Source organism: Artemia franciscana, chromosome 5, assembly GCF_032884065.1.
Source record: "Artemia franciscana chromosome 5, ASM3288406v1, whole genome shotgun sequence".
In the NCBI taxonomy this organism is placed as follows: domain Eukaryota; kingdom Metazoa; phylum Arthropoda; class Branchiopoda; order Anostraca; family Artemiidae; genus Artemia; species Artemia franciscana.
Window position 1 is genome coordinate 16,836,688 of NC_088867.1, and position 15,354 is coordinate 16,852,041.

The following is a 15,354-nucleotide window of genomic DNA, read 5'->3' on the forward strand; positions in this document are numbered from 1 at the left end:
CATAATCATCTTCGGCAATAAGGGGTTTGCAACTTTGGCTAGTTGGTGTACCTATTATTTGTTTCCCTTGTATTTGATGGTAAGACCAATTTGGTTCCAGTGGTAAGACATGCAGGGAACTTGTAAGTAATAATCGTCTGTTAAGGCTACAATGATCTTTACTGACTCTTGAACATGCAACATATAATTGTTCATGGGAAAAACAATCCGTATTCAGATCTATACCTCATTATTCTAATGATGTGTCCCTGTGTCCGGGAAGTCATTTATATTCCCTGTGTCCTGGTCGTCTTTTGTGTACCGGTGTCCCAGTTTGTAATTTCGCTTTGAGTGTCCCGGTCGTCATTTATATTCCCTGTGTCCCGGTCGTCATATGTGTCCTGGTGTCCCGGTCTGTAATATCTATTCGAACAATTCCTGTGTCCCGGTCGTCATTTATATTCCCTGTGTCCCGGTTGTGATTTGTGTCCGGGTGTCCCAGTCTGTAATTTCTCTTTGAGGTTCCCGTTCGTCATTTATATTCCCTGTGTCCCGGTCGTCATTTTTGTCCCGGTATGTAATCTCATCAGTTGACAAACATGACGTCAGTCGACAAACAACTTCATGACGCATACAGCTCAATCCTTATAATGACGTCAGTCGACAAACATGACGTCAGTCGACACACAAACATGACGTCACTCGACACACACACACAGACAACTTATATATATATATATAGATATATACTAGCTGTTGGGGTGGCGCTTCGCGCCACCCCAACACCTAGTTGGTGGGGCGCTTCGCGCCCCCCCCAAGCCCCCCCGCGCACGTAAGTCGTTACGCGCCATATTAGTTACGCGCCATTGTAGTTGTGTCCCTGTGTCCCACCTGTGAATAGAGATAGATATAAATATATGTTTTTAACTACGTAAAACATGCGAATATACAACATTCTTCGCTGTCCCATTGTCTGTGCATATAAATAGATTGTCAGGTTTACTGACTCTTGAAAATGCAACATATAATTGTCCATGGGAAAAACAATCCGTATTCAGATCTATACCTCATTATTCTAATGATGTGTCCCTGTGTCCCGGTCGTCATTTATATTCCCTGTGTCCCGGTCGTCATTTGTGTCCCGGTGTCCCAGTTTGTAATTTCTCTTTGAGTGTCCCGGTCGTCATTTATATTCCCTGTGTCCCGGTCGTCATTTGTGTCCCGGTGTCCCGGTCTGTAATTTCTATTCGAACAATCCCTGTGTCCCGGTCGTCATTTATATATCCCGCCTGTGCCCCCGGCGTCCCCGTTATAGTTGTGTCCCTGTGTCCCGGTCGTCATTTATATTCCCTGTGTCCCGGTCGTGATTTGTGTCCGGGTGTCCCAGTCTGTAATTTCTCTTTGAGGTTCCCGGTCGTCACTTATATTCCCTCTGTCTCGGTCTAATGACGTCACCGTCATAGCAAAAATGACGACAACTAATTTCATGACGTCAGTCAACACAGAAACATGACGTCACCTGATCCATCCACAGACAGACAGACAGACAACTTATTTTTATATATATATATAGAAGATATACTAGCTGTTCGGGTGGCGCTTCGCGCCACCCCAACACCTAGTTGGTGGGAGCGCTTCGCGCCCCCCCCCAAGCCCCCCCGCGCGCGTAAGTCGTTACGCGCCATATTAGTTACGCGCCATTGTAGTTGTGTCCCTGTGTCCCACCTGTGAATATAGATATATATATATATATATATATATATATATATATATATATATATATATATATATATATATATATATATATATATATATATATATATATATATATATGTGTGTGTTTTAACTACGTAAAACTTGCGAATATACAACATTCTTTGCTGTCCCATTGTCTTTGCATATAAATAGAATGTCAGGTTTAACGACTCTTGAACATGCAACATATAATGGTCCATGAGAAAACAATCCGTATTCAGATCTATACCTCATGATTCTAATGATTGCCCGAAGAGTCTGAAGAGAAAACACATTTTTTTCAGTGTGTAGGAAACAACGTCTCTAATTTTTTTACGACGATCAACTTTTTTTATGAGAATTTCGCTGTCGAGAAGTCTCTCTTGTGCTAATTTATGAAATAAACTTAGCACTTCATCGACAGACTGCTCACCATGAACAGTCGAGTCACGGGTACGAATGTTGACAGTCCCAAAAGACTTTTCCTTTTTTCCGACTACAAGTTGGAAGTTATGGTGTCGTGCTTGCCTCAATTTTTTTTTCATGTGATCGGTCCTGGTGTCCGGGTGACACCGAAAACCGGCACTTTTTATCTTTCTTGCAACGTCCACAGCGTAATCGTTAAAAATTGGGTCAACAGGTATAACGACACACTGTCTTGGAGAGAGCCAAAAGGGCCATTTGCCCGCATATGACTCAATTAACACAGCGATTATTCTTTCAACAGAACCAAGAATCGCTCTGTGAATAATCACTGGTGGCATTTCGTGACCATTTTTTGTAGTATATTTTAGGTCGAACCTAAGAGGCAGTTCGAAATCAAGCTGAATAGTGGCACACTGGTGTGGCCTTTCCAATGCATCCATAATCGTAATATCGATTTTTGGACCGTAGAAAGCACCATTACCTGAATCTTCCTCCCAAGATTCTCCAAACTCATCCAGACTTTCGGCAAGTTTTTTCTCAGCATAATTCCATGTCTCTATCGAGCCTAAAAACTTCTCTGGCCTAGTGGACAGACGGAGCTTATATGTGAAACCTAACGTAGAGTAGACATACTTAATGAATTCTAGAGCACCCTTAATCTCACTGTGAATCTGATCCATAGTGCAGAAAATGTGGGCATCATCCTGCTGGAATCGTCTAACACGTAAGAGACCTGTAAGGGCACCAGAAAGCTCATTTCTATGGAGCACGCCAAAATCTGCAAGGCGTAGGGGCAAATCACTCCAGCTTCTGACTGAGTTTTTAAAAATTAGAGTAGCTGCTGGACAGTTCATTGGTTTCAGGGCATAAGTTTCATTTTCTATATTAATTGGGAACATATTTTCAGAATAATGATTCCAATGCCCTGATTTTTTCCAAAGTTTGTTGCTGAAAATATTCGGGGTTATCACTTCTTCAAACCCTCGTTTTTCATACTCGCTTCTGATAAATTGAATCAGTTTACGGTAAATGTAAGCTCCGTTAGGCAGAAAAAAGCAAGAGCCTGGACTCAGATCATGAAAAAAGAACAAGTCTTGCTCTTGACCCAGTTTCCTGTGGTCGCGTGATGCTGCTTTTTCTTGTTTTTTTTCCCATTCTTTCAGCTGCTTGGAATCAGGAAAAGAAATTCCATACACTCTTTGAAGAGATTCTGCATTTCGATTTCCTCCCCAATAAGAGGCTGAATTTCTGGTCAGCTTAAAAAATTTTATTTCTCCCGTGTGCCTTACATGGGGTCCCATACATAGATCGATCAGGGGGCCACAACGATAGACAGTTGTGGTTGGGGACTTGATTTTTTCACTTATGATACGGACTTTGAACTGGTTGTGTTTAAATAGTTCTAAAAGATCTTCTTTTTTCATTTCAAGCCGCTCAAAAGGCTGATGGTCTTCAACTATTTTTGACATCACTCTTTCAATTTCAGTGAAATCATTTTTGGAAATTGAAGTCTTTGGTAGATAAATTTCATAGAAATATTCCCTACAATCAATTGCAGAACAATTACACAATTGTCCTCCATAGATTTGTTCAAGACTCTGTCCAAGGATGTGAGCGGTTGAGTGCCAAAACACTTTCTGGGCTTCCTCTTCGTCAAATTGAAGGAGTTTAAGGGAACAGTCAGTCTCTAAGGGACGATCCAAGTCCCATAGAGATCCATTGACCTTTGATACAATGGTTTTGTCAGCTAAGTCTTGGCTGATTGTACACCTGGCTCCTGGTGTGAAGGTTAACTTGCCAACTGTTGCAGTGCAAGCCTTTGAGGCTTATAAGCGGTAAGCAATCTGAATCTTGTTTTAGCTGTTAGCTAATTGAGTATAAATTAATTTATTAATCATTTAATTTATATAACATCCTTGATTAGTAATCAGCTATTCGAATTTTTGTACAGTGTCTAAATACGAATTACTTTCATATTCAAATTTTGTAACATTCCACTCCTATGCCTAGAAGTCAAGAAAATAACTTCAGGTAATCAGTATTTTAGGCCGTGATCGCACCTACTTCTTATGTTGGTATTTTTCGGTTGTTTTCGAGTTATCTATGTTTTTCTATCACAGAAATAGCCAAAAAGGGTTGATTTTCAGATTTTTGGCTATGCCTTTGTCGTATTACCTCCTTTTACTTGGGCCTTTGACCTTCACACATCAGCTGTCATAGTATCATATAAATATCGCTCAAACAACTTTATCCCTTCGGGCAGCAGAGTTTATAAAAACTGAAAAATAGAAATGTGTTTTGAAAAAAAAAAAACAAAAAAAAAACTATTAGCTAATGAAAGAATTGCTGATCAAGTATTGTATTTAGTTTTTTTAGGAATGGTGTTTAGTTTAGTTAAGGATTTTTTTTTTAGTAACAGTCCACCGGAATGTCATAGTCAAAAAGTTTTTTGAGATTTTAATACTTAATTGGGATTTAGGAAAGCTACCGGACTCATAATGCTTTCCCTAGTTTTGTTTGCGGTATGAATTAATTCTATGGTCTTACTTCTAAGGAGTTTCAGTTCTCTTTAAAGATGGAACGGTGACTGTAGCCTAGTTAGGCAATGTTTAGTCCAGTTACAAAGAAATCCCCAGAGCATTGGGCTCATTTAAGCTCAGGATCTATTCTTGAAAGATTTATTCATCTAGCACAGTTATTGGTAAAATCATAGTCAAGCTACTTTTCATTAACTTGGAAAGGGGTTAGGTTAGGAATAATGAAACTGTCAGGGATGGGTCTACAGACTAAAATAAGTCCCAGGAAGGTATTTTGAAGTACCTACCTCTACTCCCTCTCCCTATAGAGGGCAGTGACCTTTGATGATCTTCAAAATCTTAGTGACATGAAAATGAAACCTTGCAAAACAAATCTTCTGTTTTAATGAAGTACAAGAAAATTGTTTTCAGCCTCACAACTTTGCTCAATCCTAATTTATGAGGTTTCAAAGATCAGCAAATACATTTTCCAAATTTAGAAAAGAACTCTTTGATATGGTGTAAAATTCTACCCAAATAATAGGAATTGCATTTTCAGAACTAAAACCCGAGAAAAAGAAACTAATAACTGAATATTAAGGTAAAATGTTGTTTTGTCGAAATTTCAAAAGGTGTAGGCCAGTCAAGAAGGCAAATCTCTAAGACATAGAAATCAGAAGTGTTAATATAGTAGCTTGGCAATATCTTCCAAGAGTATGTTTTGACCCAGGATTCATTATTATAACTCTTATTTTACTAACCTAACCCCTTTCCTAGATAGTGAAAAGTACTAAACTAGAATTTTAACTTAATTATTTGGCAGAATTACAACAAGCTTCACTTATTTACATTCCTAGTAGAGTCAACAAGTAGACCTATAGATACTAGCCTAGCTGAACTTTCTGTCAAACTAGATCAAATTGCATCTTTTATATTGCCATAACGTTTCTTTGCTTCTTGAGAAAGGTTCTTCAGCTCTGTCTGCAAGCTTTCAAGTAGCTTAACTGCTACTATCATGCATATCAATGGTTTTACTTTAATTTATAAACAGTAGTTTAAATAAGGTGATTTCCATTTTTTTTTTTTTTTTTTATGCGTCAACAAACTATTCACAGTTGCCATGTATTTAAATTTATACTTTTACTCAGGTAATAGATTTGAGAATATGGTGGGTGTTGAATTTATCAAAAGGGAAAGGTTTTAGGATAAAAAGACAGCTTAGATTGGACAGAAGAAACTAATCTGAAATTAGACTTCAATCTTCCTACTTTTTTTAATAGCGAGTTCGAGCATCCCAAGATTACTTATCCAACAAGCCCGATTACGCGTCCTTAGTGTTTCATAAGACATAAATGATTGAACGGGTGTCCAACAATTTGATCCATAGACCACTATCTAAGACATGAAAACCACCTGGTCCCAAAGTTTGTTATTAAGGCACAGCCGCTTGGAAATTGAAACGTTGCCGTAGAGGCGAGAAGAAAAATCAGTGGTAGAAAATGACGTAGAGTCGCTTGGAGGCTTGCACCCCTTGGGTCGGCTCTCGGACAGATATTAGCTCTACCAATTCGAAGCCATTTCGCATGACCATGCCTCATGGAAGACCTCTTTTTTGTGAAATTATGGATACCAGCAGATGGGGCAACGTTTAGTTTCCTTCAAAAATATGTAAAGAAAGGATACCAAACCTTGGTAGGATTAATGCTTGAAACAATGGGATTTGTTGTTGGATAAACTGCAACTGTTAACCCTGCAAAAACACCGAACAGCTAAGAATAGATGACGTCATATGTAAGACAATCTTTTCAAAAATAGAAAAAATGTGTGAAATTATGTGCAAAAAACAAAGATCTGTTTTACATTCAGTTAAGTTTTGACAGAGTCACCTATATTTTCGACAAGGCCTGTTGCTGTCTGTCAAAAATTTTGACAAGGCTACCACAAGATATTCTAAAAAAAAATGAATCTCATAATAGAAGCCAATATCTACATTTGAATTCAGCTGAAGGAACATTTTAGTCAGTTTTGTATTCCACTACCTCAGACTAGAATTTTCAACACATAGAACATAGTTTCATCAATATAATATTAGCTGCCATTTTAACTTAATTTGATCAAGAAATAACCAAGATTGCTACATTTTAGAAAAGATCAGGTTTATATTGATGCATTGGTGCTGATCCCAGCTTTTTTTGCCAAAAAATAACCAAGTAATGACTGTTTGACCATTACATAGCTAAAACATTGTTGGGAACTCATTTTGTATTGAAAATAGGAAACTGATTGAATCGAATATTTTTTTTCTTATCTGGGTGCATTGGATATAGTACCCATTTTGTGGATTGTCAAAATATAACAAAGGCTTCAAGGGATGGTGTTCCAAGTCATAACTAAGCAGAGTTATCCTGTTTTGAAGTAAAAATTTTGACAGTGGTTCCAAAATTGCAGTGTTGAATATTTGGTGCCTTTACCCCGTACAACTTGGATCCGCCAAAAACCTGCCCGCCTTGATCAAATTATAGCTAAGACATAGTTACTTTTAGAATCAGAATTTCATCCTGAATCTGAACATAACATTTATTTATCTTGCAAATACTTTTGCCCATGGACCTGAATAAAATATAATTTTTTATTTTTTTCTATATCTTTCTTAACCCATAATAGTATTAATTACTTAATTTGCACTTTAGAATAATGAAGCTCCATGCTGGATCTTTTCATATTGATGATGATTAATATACAAATTATAATTGTCACTATGCCAAAGATCCAGTGACATGCAGATAAAATCCATCAGATATTAGTTGGGCTGGTTGGGAAATGTCACTATTATTTCCATGGTATTTTATTGTATTCAAAATCCAATGTTACTTTGAATAATGTTGCAGTTAGAAGTTACTGTATCTTCACTGGGTCTATTCCAATCATTAACTACTTATTCAGTAAAAAGGTTTTGTGTATGCTGGCATTTGCAGCATTTCTATAAAGCTTTTAGGATACTTTTCTGTTTGCTGGGTAGAAATACTTGCTTTAAAAAGATTATTACTTAGTTGGCTTATATATTGGTAGGTCAAACATTGCTTTTCAGTACCATAAAAATACTAAAGTCGGCATTTGTAAAGACTTTTGGCTAACAGTTTGAAATGAGGTATTTAAGTTGACCAACAGTAGAAAAGGCAGTTTATACCCCAAGCTACCAGTGCTGATGTAATTTTTATTGTTCATCAATGCAAAACTCATTGATCGGTTTCATCCAGACTGATTTCCAATAGATTTGTGAGTCTTACTGGAAGCTAAACATAGTGTATAAATGATAAGGATTACTATTACCAAAGCCAAGGACTGTATAGTTAAATTTCAGCTGCTGGTCTGCAGCCCACGTTTGAATTTTGGATAAATCTGATTGTATGGTAAGCAGTTACTAGGTCCAAAAATTTTAGAATTTTCAATATGACAACACTGGCTAAATTTGTTGGATGAGAGTTATTGAAAGAGATAATAATTTCCCAGTTTGAAAAAGCCTAGAGCTAGAAGAAATTCGGATACAAGACATACTGCATCTTGATGATAACGGGGGGTCATTTTAATACCCCCAGGCCTGTAAGTCTTCGTTTTTGACAATTTTGAGTATATATTCCATATAATAAATTTCATCACACTCCATTGGTGGAATAGCAGTGGCAAATTTAGACATATATTGAAAAAATAAATCGGAATATCCAGTAGCTTCGACTCCTGCTATTGTAAATAGTTCAAAGTCTATTACTATTATAAAGTGTTGTTATTGATGTAAGTTTATTTAGTTATTCATCTTGTGTCTCTCCGGCTGATAGTGGTGTGTTATCTGAATTAAGTTGCTCTTACCACGCTGCAGTATTCAGTGCGGCGAGGTAATAAGTAATCCAGGAAGAAATACAAGATTTTTGAAAGTAATGCATTCAAATATGGACTGTATTACAAATAAACTAACAGAGGTAAAGATGGTATTAGCTAATCAGCATATTGTTATTGTTTGTGCTACAGAAATTTGCCCCAATCACTGGTGAATCAATTAATTGTGTTGCTAGAACAACATTTTGGTTTTTTCTTTTTTTTTTCTATGCTGTCTATGTCGGCTTATTCCTGGAAACTGGTAAGGGTATAACCTCTGCGGTTTTTACGGAAAGTATTGACCTCAGGCCGGATTGATGAATAGATGGTTTTTGCTTGTCCATGAGCCAGAGTCTATGGTGTGCGAAGTGAAGTGGAGTTATGTAGCCTATGTCAGAGAGGAGTATCTGAAGTTGTGCAGCCGAGCTTTCGTTTCATCAAACCATTTTTCTGGTTTGGAGGGGAAAGCTCCGTTCAAGCAGGCAATCACGCAGGCACCACTTTCAAATTGAAGATGGACTAAAATCTACAAGTGTTAAATTTATGCGGCAGTTACCTGGCCCCACGGCCAATATATCTTCTTTGAGTGATAAATCGGAAAATTTACAGAAGCAAAAGTGGTATTTTCCCACGGGTCTATAAGTGCAGCCGTGATTTTCGCTGGGTTTATCATTTGTTTTTTCGGACTTGGGATGTCCGGATGTACCTCTGGAATGTACCTCTTAAACTTCAAAGGTTCTGTCATTGCTAAAAAAATTGGAACTTATCCTTTGCTCCTTTCTAAGTGGTGACGTTAGAAAGTTGGCCTACGGCAAAAAAAAGAATCAACTTTTGTACTAAGACAGATAGAATTTTTTTTTTCGAAGGCAATCGATAGCTCTTGATGAGCTGATCAAAGTATATGTCATCCAATTTTTTGATACAAAAATTCCTTCATGAGATATACTTGTTTGAAAGTTTCAAGGGGTTGACAACATCAGTAGTAGGGTACATACTGAAACCAAAAATAAGCCGATACCAATTGTGAGAAATGTAAGGGACTTGTAAGGAAAGGTCAGTTGTTAGCTCATAATCATCTTCGACAGTGAGGGGTTTTCAAATTTTCCTATTTGGTGTACCTATTCTGTGTTTCCAGTGTATTTGATGATAAGACCGAGTTGGTTCCAGTGGTAAGACACGTAGGGGACTTCTAAATAATAATCGTCTGTTAGGCTACAATCATCTTTAGTGAAGAGGGCTTTGTAACTTTTGCTAGTTGGTGTAGCCTACCCATACTCACTGTAACCTAGAATTAAGTGTTTACACAACGGGTACAAACGATAACGTAAAACAACGAGGCAGTTTCGTAATAATGTATAGTGTCATCTATGGTATTTTAATCCTGAAAACTTACGGATAGCATTATAATACCAACTAGATTATATAAGACATTGTTCCAAGTCCTGATCCGTCACGATGTCTACGATTGAAAAGGATAAAGTCATCTGGCTGCAAAGTTGATTTAGTCCCTTCTTTCGATATTCTTTTGTTATTGTTGTTTTTCAACGCTGAGGGATAGCCTTTGATCATGTGATTACTGATCGCGTTCTTCTTTGAACACAACGTTTTAAAAGCTTCGATAGGCTGACAAATTCAGCGTTTAAGCGATAGCAAAGAAACAAAACCAAAGTGTTGCTCTCGCAACACTTTATTTTGCGAAGCCGGACAAAGGTGGCCGCAACACTTCACGTTGCTCAGGCAACGTAGGTCTAGTTTCTAAACCCTGTATAACCCTGTAGGTCTAAAACCCTGTATACGGACCTTGTTGCAGCTACTTTTTGCTATAATAATTGAATAGCTACGTCGTTGTAATGTATTGATATGTATAATTGCTGCGGTCCCTAATGGAGACAAACTTTCTTACCCTCAGATATATCGGAAACAGGAAATGGATATAAATTTTTTTATTTGTCTTAGCCTAAAATGTATATCCAAGTTTCCTGATTATATGGCTATAGATAGACACTTGAAATGAAAGGAAGGTGCAGTAGTCAAGAGAAGTTAACTCTTTAATATCACTACTTAGAGAAGATCAAATGGAGAGCTCCATTTAAGTCCACATTTTATCTGTAACTTGGTCCTGTTTGGTAGTACAGAGCTTTCCAGTCGAAATCAGAAACATGGCTCGATGAAATGAAAGCTCGGCTGCATAAATTGAGATGGTCCTTTTTGACATAGACTTTGAAACTCCACATCAAATCACACAATTACTAGGCTCTGGCTCAAATACTAGCAAAAATCATCCGTTTTGAACACAGGCAAGAAGCACATGCAGCAATCTAAAAAGCAAAGTTATTTTGTCGAATCTGGCTCGAAGTACACACTTTCGATAAAAATCATGGAGCTTGAAATAAAAGAAAAGACGGAACTCCAGTGTTGCTCCCACAAAAAGTTATATAATAGCATTTAGTTTATTGAACCAGATGGATTGGACAGCTGTTGTTATGTTTACATAACAAACGCTAGAAAATTTGTTGCGTATTAGTCCGCGTATGAAGAGGCTGCCCGTCCTTAACCCCTCTCTATTTACGCTAAGGTTTAATTTTATGTCCTGATTCTTTAAAAACTGACTGCTGAAACACAAAGGCCGTTGAATTGGAATAACAAGATTTTTTAGAACGCAAAAAAACTTCGGTGTAAAGAGCGAAGGATTGATGAGGGGACACCCTCCCCTTCCCTCATTTAATGAATACTTTCTCTTATTTTCAAGTTTTAATGTTGCTCCTTATCTTCAGTTGAAAAAAGTATTAATTTATTTAATTTCTGATCGTTTTCCCAACCATGTCGAGAAATCGCCCCCCTCCCCTTCCCATCTCCTTGAAAAATTTTACATTCGAAAAAATTCGTCCTAAATAAGATTCCTCCCTGGAATTCTCCCATTGTTTTGGATGTGCTCCTTAGAAAAAAAGTCCATCAAAATGGCCACAAATGAGAATAGAAAGCAAATTCTACTCAACTCCTAATTTGATAAAGAAACAAAAAAAGCTACTAACCTCATTTCTTAACTTAATGAGAAACTGTCATAGAAGACAGGTGTAAATCTGTCCTTGCCTCAGAAAGATTGTGTTTCTCCTTAATTTTTTATTAGGTCTCCTTTTCTTTGAAAAAAAAAAATGGTTTCAGTTGAGGTTAAAGCTATACAACATTTTTCTTCCAACTTAATATGACATGGGCATTTCACTACGATTGGTTTTATGATAGGAAATGTTTACAAAAGTAAAATTGGTATTGTCTAATCCTTATTGCAAAATGACACCTTATTTATAATGTAAACATACCCTGGAATGGGTAACTTAAGAAAATGGAAAAATAGCAGTGATTTTCTTTAATTTGTTTGTTAAGTCTCCTTTTCTCAGAAGAAAATAATTGTTGTAGTTTGAGTTTAAGGTTATACAGTTTTTTTTGTTTTTTTTCAATTCAATATGACGTGCATTTGGCTAAAATTGGTTTTATAATAGGATATGTTGACAAAAATAAAATTGGTATTATCTATAGTATTTATTACAAAATGACACTTTATTTATAAAGCAAACATACCCTCAAACAGGTAACTTAAGGAAATGAAAATATACCACTGATAAGCTTTCATACCTTTAGATCATTAAGAAGATTTAAACCCGATGTATTTTCGATTTTTAGGAAGTGCTAGGATGAAAAAAATTATATTAAGTTTAGCTCTACAAACTAAGAATATGCATCTACCATCCTATGTAAATAAGTCAAGGTTAGCATATTCATGGTTTTTTGGTATTCTTGTGTTGCTTCTTTTTGGATGCAAAGATCTCATCAAATTCCTGAATTTATGAAATATATTACATAGCATTTTGCTTTAAATGCTGCTTGCATGATCTTCAGGGTAAGCAATGTCAAAGTCTGAGGCAGAACAGATCTTACAAATCCTGTAAAATCATGAAATTGAGCTTGTGATTGAAACACACTTTTGTCATATTATTTAGTTTCTAAGCCAAAAGGGGTCTTGAAGTGAGATCTTTTGTCTAAAATACAAGACTATCAAGACCCCTAGTTAGGGTTATTGTGTTGCGAGAGCAACACTTTGGTTTTGTCGTGTTTTTTTTTGTTCCTAGCACCCCGATTTCAGCTTATTCCTAGAAAGTGGTAAGGGTCTAACCTCTGCGGTTTTTACGGAAAGTGTGGACCTTAGGCCGGATTGATGAATATGACTTTACATTTTGGAAAGCTTCGTAGAACTCTTGCCTGGGGCCAAAAAGGATGGTTTTTGCTTGTCCTTGAGCCAGAGCCTATAGTGTGTGAAGTGAAGAGGAGTTGTATAGCCTATGTCAGAGAGGACTATCTGAAGTTATGCAGCCAAGCTTTCGTTTCATCAAACCATGTTTCTGCTTTCGAGTGGAAAGCTCCATTCTAGCAGGCAAGCAGGCAGGCACCAGTTTCAAATTGAAGATGGACTAAAATCTATAAGTGTTAAATATATGCGACAGTTACCCTGCCCCACAGCCAATATATCTTCTTTGAGTGATAAATAGAAAAATTTAGAGAAGCAAAAAAGCGGCATTTTCCCACGGGTCCGAAAGTGCTGCCATCTATTGTTTCAACCCATTTCTGTTCGTGATTTCAGCTGAGTTTATCATTCGGTTTTTCGCACTTGGGATTGCGGTAGAGAAATGGTATCAGATGTGCCTCTTAAACTTTAAAAGTTCTCTCATTGCTAAAGAAATTAGAGTTTATCCTTTGCTCCTTTCTAAGTGATGACGTTAGAAAGTTGGCCTACGGCAAAAAAGTCAACTTTTGAACTAAGACAGATAGATTTTTTTTCGACGGCAGTCGATAGCTTTTGATGAGCTGATCAAAGTATATGTCATCCATTTTTTTGTACAAAAATTCCTTCATGAGATATACCAGTTTGAAAGTTTAAAGGGGTTGACAACTTCAGTAGTAAGGTAGACATTGAAACCAAAAATAGGCCGATACCAATTGTGAGACATATAGGGGAGTTGTAAGCAACAGTCGGCTGTTAGCTCATAATCATCCTCGGCAATGAGGGGTTCGCAACTCTTACTAGTTGGTGTACCTATTTTTTGTTTCCGTTGTATTTGATGGTAAGACCAATTTGGTTCCAGTGGTAAGACATGTAGGGGACTTGTAAGTAATAATCGACTGTAAGGCTACAATCATCTTTAGCAATGAGGAGTTTGCAACTTTTGCGAGTTGGTGTACCTAGTATGTATTTTAGCATCCTTACAGATTAACAACTTCAGCGTTTAGTCGCAGCGAGGAAACAAAACCAAAGTGTTGCTCTGCCGCAACACCTCACGTTGCCCATGCAATGTAGATCTAGTTGAATTCACATTCTTCTCAATCCTTGTGAAACTTGGAATGTTATTTTTGAACCTACTGAAAACATGCTACCGTTGTTGCATGATTTTATACAATAAAATTGCAATATCTCCTTTCTTCTGTCCCCTTCATCTATGTTTAATAATTCCTTATTTATGCTACCTTTCTCATTGATAATATGAAGAAAACTTCGTTTTCTTAAAGAGTTAAAGAGGCTGCGTCCCAAAGTCGAACCTTAAAACGTACAGGAATTAGAAGAGGCAGTTGGGGGGCTGCCGCCCCCCAAACCCCCGCTTTTAAAGACTCTTTTGTACAGGTTTTTTGTTTTTTTTGCTAACCCCCCGCTCTTGGCTTCGGAAAGGCCCTCTTTTAATTAACAAAAAATTGAAATGAATGAATAATGGAATAACTTCAAAAAATGTTAAACACAAGAGGACAGGAGAACCATTGGCCGAAACTAGTAATTAGTAACAATGAAGTCCCCCCACAAAAAAAACCTGTACAAAAGAGTCTTTAAAAGCGGGGAGTTTGGGGGGCGGCAGCCCCCCAACTGCCTCTTCTAATTCCTGTACGTTTTAAGGTTCGACTTTGGGACGCAGCCTCTTTAACTCTTTAAGAAAACGAAGTTTTCTTCATATTATTTCTGTACGTTTCTCTACAATCCATGGTGGATGTAATTTAATAATTCCTGTACTCCTCGTAGAGGAATTAGGAGAGGAAGTTGGGTGGCTGCCACCCCCCAACCCCCCCGCTTTTAAATCATTGTATAAAATAGAAAAAAAAATAGATAGAATGACCGAAATGTTTCTTTTGGTCATAAGAAGCTAATATTCTGTTATCTCTCAAATGATAAGCAGTCCAGGTGTTAACAAAAGTATACACTTTTATTTTGATCGCTACGTCCAAAAGCCTATAATAAAGAATTTATTCTAAAAATGCCGTCTCATATAGGAAACATCTTTAGGTAATTATAGTAAATTATATATTATTTATCTTATTTAGCAACTATTTATGTAAAATAAGTAAATATCCACGTTTCATTAAATCGAGAAAAACTTAAACTTCTTCAAAACATTTGAAAATTCACCTAAAAATTGGTAATGAGCACTTAAAGGCTATAAAATATATACTTAAAGCACATTTATATCACACTTATTTCGGACATCGCTGAGGATTGCCCCAGTTGCAAAGTCCCCAACAGGGTCAAAAGTCAGTTCTTTTGGACATGTATCTTACAGCTCCAGTCAACTCGTGCATTTCTGGAATGGAGCTGGATTTTTATGATGCTTGCAGTCATTCTCGCCGCGCCGAGCTGATTATTTTGATGTACTTGAATGTTGATATTCGTAACTTTTAAGAATTTCAAAAATTAACATGGGACTATTAGACTATTAGGACTATAAGAAGACTATTAGGAGAGGCAAACCCCACGCTTTTAAAGACTCTTTTGTACAGGTTTAATTTTTTTTCATATTAA

General features: G+C 37.0%; 2 protein-coding genes across 5 annotated transcripts in view; one reads left to right on the forward strand and one right to left on the reverse strand.

Moving 5' to 3' along the window:
* The window catches only part of LOC136027035 (uncharacterized), a 43,596-nt gene that overhangs the window by 24,863 nt on the left and 3,379 nt on the right, over window positions 1-15,354 (forward strand). The window lies entirely within an intron of this gene.
* On the reverse strand, window positions 1,842-15,174 carry LOC136026791 (threonine--tRNA ligase 1, cytoplasmic-like). The gene is made up of 2 exons (XM_065703490.1): window positions 15,114-15,174; window positions 1,842-3,964 (listed from the first exon to the last, which is right to left on the reverse strand). Exons 1-2 carry the CDS (start codon window positions 15,172-15,174, stop codon window positions 1,965-1,967), a joined length of 2,061 nt encoding a protein of 686 aa, XP_065559562.1. The 3' UTR covers window positions 1,842-1,964.